The 7,904-nt window shown below is 47.8% G+C and overlaps 1 protein-coding gene across 1 annotated transcript; it reads right to left on the reverse strand.

Moving 5' to 3' along the window:
* Window positions 1-1,145: 1,145 nt before the first annotated feature.
* Window positions 1,146-2,754, reverse strand: LOC136485674 (chitinase CLP-like). Its single transcript, XM_066482521.1, has 2 exons — window positions 1,573-2,754; window positions 1,146-1,540 (listed from the first exon to the last, which is right to left on the reverse strand). The coding sequence occupies exon 1, from the start codon at window positions 2,690-2,692 to the stop codon at window positions 1,598-1,600; it is 1,095 nt and encodes a 364-aa protein (XP_066338618.1). The 5' UTR covers window positions 2,693-2,754; the 3' UTR covers window positions 1,146-1,540; window positions 1,573-1,597.
* Between the last annotated feature and the right edge of the window lie 5,150 nt (window positions 2,755-7,904).

Below are 7,904 nucleotides of genomic sequence, written 5' to 3' on the forward strand. Positions count from 1 at the left end.
AAATATAACGGGGCACTAGCGCCCGGATGTCCGGCGCCCACAGCGCGTCCGGACACAGCGTCTCCTAGTCTCCAGTCAACCGAACTGTGGGCTAGCGTCGTGGTCCACCAATGGGACCATCTTAGCATCCCACCAAAAATAGAAAACGAAAGGAGACTGAAGCGCCAGTGGCGGATCTAGCACTAGGGCCATTAGGGCTATGGCCCTAGTCTTAGCCCTTAATTACAGTGGACAAAACACTATTTTTTCTATAGCGAAGCACAAATAGCAATGATCTCTATTATAATGGCCCTAGTCTTTGGTGAATCCTGGGTCCACCCTTGTGAAGCGCTACTTGCCCGCTAACGGAAGGGGACAGCGTGCGCTCGCATCCGCGCCGCAATCCCCCGGCTCATCCCATCCGCCGGCCCCTGGCGCACCCCCTTTGCCCGCCCTCGCTGTGTCCCCTTCGCGGTCTGAGAAGGATGCAAGGCAGCAGAAGGCGCGGAGGAGACACCAAGGCGAGGGAGCAAAAAGCGAGGGAGATGCAACACCCGATCTACTTTTTGAAACATCCAGATATAACGCTTGCAACATATGTCTAAAGACAGATGAAACATTTAAAACATGCATCTGAAACATTTGTAAAAACACCTAAAAAAACACTTGAAAACACTTGCAACAAATACGCAACATCAGATAAAACATATGCAACATCCAGATAAACAAACTTACAACATAGGTCTAAAAAACAGATGAAACATTGGAAACAGACGTTTGCAACATACGTGAAGAACCATTGCAACATATGCAACATCCCGATGTACTTTTGCAACATCTATACGAAACCCTTGCAACATACATCTGAAACATATGAAACACTTAAACATATGTAATGTCACCTTGCTACTTGGACGAATGGAGCTTGTCGTTGTGGAGCTCGACATCGGCGCGGAACTCGATGCCATGGGAGGCACGAGTACGGGTGGGGGCGGCACCGGTGAGCAACGTGGGCAGAATCCGTCCTGTGACCACGAGCAGGGGCACACAGCACAGGAGCGGCACGAGTGGCGCGGGCGAGTGAATGAGGATGAGCCACGAGGTCAGGACGGGAAGTCACGCGGGCGAGTGGATGAGGATGAGCCACCTCTGGATGGAAAGTCACAGGACGGACACCCGAGCCATATCGAATATCGAAATATAATCACCTAAGTTGGACCTCAATCCATCTCAAAACATACGAATTGGCATGGATCTGACTGCAGCTAAACATTGCCTTAGATGGATTGACTGGAGTCTGCAGTAGCGGACTCTTTCCATGGAAAATACTTGTACTCCCATGCAACCTAACCTACCATGCATGGAGTCAACTAACGTGGCAGCATCTTTTGTCTGATGCAGTACTTATACGCGTCCTAAATATTCAAACATATCCGATCCGTGTCATAGGAAGGTCAAACTGCCAACCTGATGTATAGCTGGCCTGCACAATCTGTTGGGAGTTGGAACACTCCACAACCAATTTATTCCCATTTATTATTTATTCAACGTGACACAGTAGTAAAAGTTCTTATTACAGTACGCAACACAGCATAAATATTCATTCAGCAGCACTGCACTAGGCGGCAAGAGTGAAATTGAAGTTGCTGCATGAAAGCCCGATCGCGTTGAGGAACGTGGTGAACCCGAGCTGCTTCTTCTCCACGTCGAGCACCAGCAGGTGGTTCTCCAGCTGGAACCCACCGATGACCGCCGCCGGCGCCTGCCCTGCCGCCGCCCGGACGAACCCGAGGCAGGCCGTGTTGCCGTTCACCTGCACCATGGAGTTGCCGCCGAGCACCGAGTAGTTCTGCGCGCCCTCCAGCATCACGTCGATCTGCGGCACTGCGTAGCCGAGCCGCGTCGGCGGCAGCTTCGTCGAGTCGTAGCACCGCTCGAACGGCGGCACCGCGGTGACCCTCGACATCCACGGGAAGTTGGGCCCCGTCGCCGCCGCGTCGAACGCCCTCACGAACGGACCGTACACGTCGGGCCGGAGAGATGTGTAGGGCGTCGTGGAGCTCAGCCCCACCACGAGCGGCCCCCCGGAGGTGCCGACGCGACCCTGCTCCACGGCGATGCCGGTGGCGGAGACGTAGTACCCGGGGGAGCCGTTGAACCCGTGCAGCGGCGCCGTGCCGGCCAGCATCGTGGTGAAGTCGCCCCGGTTCGGGAAGACCAAGGGACCTCCGCCGAAGATCGCCACGCCGACGCTGTTGCCGGACGTGGACTTGCCGTCGCTCGGCAGGCAGAGAGCGATCTTGTTGGCGACCTTCTGCGTGCGCGCCACCTGTGCCGGGAACGACTGGCTCGAGGGCGCGAGACCCGCGACGCCCACGGCGCCGGCAGGCAGCTTCGACTGTGGCGCGCAGGAGGCCACGGCCGAGAAGGAGACCGGGAACAACGGGTTCTGGCCGTCGGTGGCGTTCGCGGAGAGCGTGGTGACCTTGCCGTTCTTGGAGGCGCACGTCCTCAGGGAGATGACCGGGCTGGAGAGGTCGAGGACTAGCGGGTGGCCGTCCTTGAGCGGCGCGGTGTAGAGGGAGATGGACGCGTCCTTGGTGACGGCGGTCACCAGGGGCTTGCCGCCGCCACTAGCTGCCGTGCATGGTGATGACGACAACGCCGAGATGCAGAGTGAGATGACGAGCAGGAGGGGTTTGGGACTGAACATTTTTTGAGCAGCTTTGGTGGCCGGTGTCGTGCTTGTTTGGTGCGGTTGCTGGTTTTAGTAGTAGTAGTAATCTGGTGTACATATAGGCCAATGCACGTGGACTTGTCGAGTTTAGATGCAAAGATCAATCGGTCTAGATGGACGTTTGCTTGGTTTTGCTGTTCTCCTAGTCATCTCCTGGAGATTAGAGTGCCACCATGCATTTTGAAGTCAAAGATGACGACAGTCGCAAAAAAGAAAAGCCAAAGATGACTACGTACTCCTCGACATGTTTAGCTGGTTCCCATTTATCTAGTTGAATTTCACTTTGCATATGAAAAAAGTCCCTCTACAACTCCCTCGTTTCCAGAATCTATCTATTGTATTAATACACGAGTACACAGATTGTTCATCACCGTCAGATCAGGAAGCCTCATCACCATCAGTTTTTATCTTGATTGGTGATAATCAGTGCCGATAACCAGTTTACCGAGTGTCGTTTGCCGAGTGTTTTTGTGGCTTCGCCGAGTGTCCTTGGCACTTGGCAAAGCTACTGAATCCGGTAGTGGTAACCGTTGGACGGTGATAATTTGACATCACCGCTGGCCTCAGTAACTAGTCGTGACAACGGGGACATATATGGGCCAGCACCTTGGAAGCTACTGTCGCGCGCAAGGGCCGCCTCTGCACCGAGATGCCAACATCGCAAGGCTTGAGCGCCCGCCACTGCCGCACCGAGATCTGGAGCAACCGCACTGGGGGCTGCCAGGGCCATCACCACGGTGCGGCCACTGCTAAGATTCATTGCATCGAGATCCAGAGGCCGTCGGGGTGATCGGCGGTTTGGGGCATAGTTGCAGTCGCGGGCATACAATGGCCTGTACACCAGCTGTTGTCAGACAGTTCGGTGTGGGACCCATTGATAGAGGTCCTGATGTCTCCATTCTTTTTTTCCAGACGAAGTCGAGCCCCATTTCCATTTAATGAAAAACGGAAAATACATGAGAGTGTTCAGAAAAATAGAGAAAAGAGCCTAGCGAAGGAAAACAGTTTTTGTAGTAGGTCTGAACTCTGTCTCAGAGTCATGACGTCTCTATTCTTTAGGGAAGAAGAGGTATATTTTGAGATATTCTTGAAAATTGTAGGGAAAAGAGATCTTATTGGGCATTTGCTAGAGCAATCTAATCTCCTACTCCGTTCTAAATTATAAGTCATTTTTGTTTTTTAAGTAATTTTTACTATGTATCTAGACATAATGTATATATATGTGGGTGTGAAGCAAAAGTTATGTAATTAGAAAATCCTGAATGACTTCAAATTTGAAATGGAGGTAGTATATTACAAGATTTTACGGATAGGGGAGGAGATGGGAGATCTGGTGGAGACGCTCTATAATCAATTTTGTAGGGGTGTATTCAACTGATCAAGAAAAATTCCTAGCCCAAATATGATATTAATTGGACAAAAACTAGAATATTGAAAAGACACCGCTGGCTCCATATAGCAGACTCCGTCTCACTAGCAATGCAAGGGTACGGTGTGTGTACATAGGAATTAGCATGATGCAAAGCCTGCCAGTGGAGCCGTCGGAGATGTGCAATCTGACAAAAGGAAAAGCTCTGTGTGGCCATGCAACTGCAGCACACGGGCAACGTCACTAGAAAGGATGCACACACGCAGCAACATAAACGCAAAGGCCCAGCACTGCACAACAACTAACCAAACAATCTGGCGGCAGAAAGCAACGTCACTAGAAAGAATGCACACACGCAACGCAACATGCATATATGCACACGCAACACGATAGGGAGGCATAGGAGTGTGAAAACAAGCCTTATCCTTTTTTTTTAACTGGGAACTTGCATTACTCATATGCTGAAGCATCAGCAGCAACAAGACCGAGGATGTTACATGGGATAGAGCTATAGATTACCTCTCCCGTACAACACACTCATAACCTAGCTCTGCAATCGCATGAGCGACACTATTACAATCGCTCCCCTTGGAGACACATTCGAACTGTAAAGAACTACTAGAGAAAATCAAGGTCTTCAGTTTGCCCACCGAACCACCTTCTGCCATTGCATCAAACTCATTTGAATAAAGGGCCTGCTTCACCATCAGTGCATTGGTTTCCAGCACCATTCTTCCAATGCCAAGATTCAGTGCAGCTTGAACGCCTTGCAAGCAAGCGACAAGTTCAGCCTGGAACGTGCAAAAAGCAAAATCAAGCGTCCCCGTGCCGGTCAGAACAACCTCAGCATCTTGATCACAGATAATGAATCCCTAGCTACCCGGCTATTGAAGTGTCGCTGAAGTCTTGTGTCGTCTATCAAACTCGAAACCAGATATCCAGGGGTGGAGCTAGAGCAAATCTGAGGGTGTACGTTTGTCTTTGTGGGTGCAAGAATTTGTAATGTGTGAGTGCATATATGCTGAAATTTTGGGTCTTATCACTGTTTTTCTAATTTTTTTATTGGAATTGGAGTTAATTTCATTTAATTTTGCTTAGTTGTCTTTATTTTTTAGGAAGAAATAAAGATTTGTGAAAATAGATTAAAAAGAAATATAAGGTAGAAACAATGTAATGATGCATTCAAGATGCTGCATGGTTTTATTATGTTTGCTCATGTTTGTGTCTAGCTAGAGTTTAAATCAAGTTTGTGAAAACCCTATTCAAAATCTCTTTTAGAAAATTGGAAAAGCTTTATTTTCTAAAGGGTGGGCCTGATGCAGGCGGTAGAGTCTTACCACCTGTGACCGGAAGGTCCCGGGTACGACTCACGGTCTCCTCGCATTGCATAGGTGAGGGTAAGGCTTGCCACTGACACCCATCCCCAGACCCCGCACAGAACAGGAGCTCTCTGCACTGGGTACGCCCTTTAGAAAATTGGAAAAGTTTTCCTTTGTCCTTTTCTTTTTCTCTTTTGCCTTTTGTCATGCCTTGCTTTGCAGCCCAACCCGAGCCTCTCTCTTTCAGCGCGCGCGAAGCCCAGCAGCAGCTGGTGGCCCAGCCTAGCCCGCTCCCCTTCCCCGCTTCATCGCGTGGATTTTATAGATAAAATATGATTTGTTTTACTTTAGTTTTATAATTCGAAACTAAATTCGATTTAATTCAATTTATACAAGCTTTTATATAGTTAAAATAAATGAAGCTTATAGTTTTCTTTTCCGCGTATAAAGCAGATCTCTCGGTAGTTGCATCTTTTCAACCATAGCTCCGATTAGTGTGCTTTTCGCGTCTGTGTGTTCGTAGCGAGACATAGATTCGTTTTACAAACTTTTCATCTTGATTTTATGTTTGGTGTATTGTTCTAATTTAGATCTATTGTTTGCTTCATGTATGATTGTACGGATGTTTGTGTGGTGCTTTATGATTACATCCAGTTGGTGAGATATACGTGGTGATCAAGAAGAAGAAGAAGAAGAACGTTGAAGATTAAAGCTTACCGAAGGGTCGGTGTTTTAAGGCAAGTATAGCATGGGATCATCCTTTTTGTCCTATTCACCTTTAATCATTTAATTCATATTGCATGTGTCTACCTTGATTACCACTAAGGATTTCCTAGTACTTTGTTACCATGTACCTTGATACCTTTGGGTTATTGCATTGGATAGTATGATGCTAGTGCTCAACTACAACCATGATCTTGTAACCTGACTAATGTAATATGCAATAAACACTAAAAGATGCTTTTTAGCAATATGGAACAAGGGGTCTACAGCATTGGGCTGTTTTTATGGTGCTCTAGATTCCTGTCTCTAAGGACTTATCTGTAAGTGATCATTCGGGACTTACAGTACAACTGTGAGGACTATATGGCTCTGGCTTTAGCTCAGTATGAGGACATTTTCTAGCTTGTTCGAGGTTACCTTTATTGGCGTAAGAATGACTTGACGAATCGGGTATAGGACAACCTCTACTCTTATGTGTATAGGCTGCATGTCATTGTGCCATTCGACAGGGGGGTTCCTATATCTGTTTGCCGAGTGAATCTAATAGCCCTAACTTGTTAGACGAACCATTGAAAGGCTTCATAGTGAACTCTGCCGACCTTCCTTGGTAGTGGGTCAAGAGGCTGATCACCTCAGGCGAAAGGGTAAATCACGACTCACAGTGAAAGTGTACAACCTCCGCAAAGTGTAAAACTGGTATATCAGTCGTGCTCACGGTCACGAGCGGCCTTGGAACCCTTACGGAATATATGATGAACACTGATGATACTGATGATAAAGATGCTCACTAATGATTACTGTTTATGCTATTCATTATTCATGTTTACCTGTTCATGTGTTTATATGGGCTTGTGATAAACTTGTTGCTACTCAATTGCTAAAATTATGACCATTAAAAGCTAATTGCAGTTAAACCAGTGTCAGTCTTTTGAGCCTCATGAACCCCATGTTATATTTGTTAAGTACGACTGTACTTATGCTTGCTTTACTTTTAAAATCTTTGAAAAAATCCCGGATGGGTACCAGATTGCTAGAGTTTGGATGAATTAGGCTTATGATCAACCAGTCAGTTGTCCCTGTGGATTTGGAGTCTTCACCTGAAGATCGGAGATGTCTTTCCGCTGTCTATACTCTGAGGTTATAATCTTTATACTAATACGCTATGTATTTAAGCATTGTCTTTTGATATTACCCTTATTTGTAGCTATATGTGAGATTTGACTTCCTGGGCTCACATATGGTGTGGATCTGGTTTTGTTCTTAAAATCGGGTGCTACAGATATAAAATATAACGAGGCACTAGCGCCCGAATGTCCGGCGCCCACGGCGCGTCCGGACGCAGCGTCTCCTAGTCCCTAGTCAACCGAACCGTGGGCTAGCGTCGTGGTCCACCAATGGGACCATCTCAGGATCCCGCCAAAAAAAGAAAATGAAAGGAGTCTAAAGCGCTACTTGCCCGCTAACGGAAGGGGGCAGCGTGCGCTCGCGTCCGTGCTGCAATCCCCCGGCTCGTCCCATCTGTCGGCCCCTGGCGCACCCCATCTGCCCACCCTCGCTGTGTCCCCTCCATGGTCTGAGAAGGATGCAAGGCAGCAAAAAGCGCAGAGGAGACACCAAGGCGAGGGAGCAAAAAGCGAGGGAGATGCAACACCCGATCTACTTTTTGAAACATCCAGATACAACACTTACAATATACGTCTGAAGACAGATGAAACATTTAAAACATGCATCTGAAACATTTACAAAAATACCTGAAAAAAACACTTGAAAACAATTG

The sequence above is a fragment of the Miscanthus floridulus genome, chromosome 10, assembly GCF_019320115.1.
Source record: "Miscanthus floridulus cultivar M001 chromosome 10, ASM1932011v1, whole genome shotgun sequence".
NCBI lineage: Eukaryota > Viridiplantae > Streptophyta > Magnoliopsida > Poales > Poaceae > Miscanthus > Miscanthus floridulus.

What these genes read in the sequence shown, in the direction of transcription:
- LOC136485674 (XM_066482521.1), bottom strand. Translation starts at nt 2,692, where the DNA reads ATGTTCAGTCCCAAACCCCTCCTGCTCGTCATCTCACTCTGCATCTCG.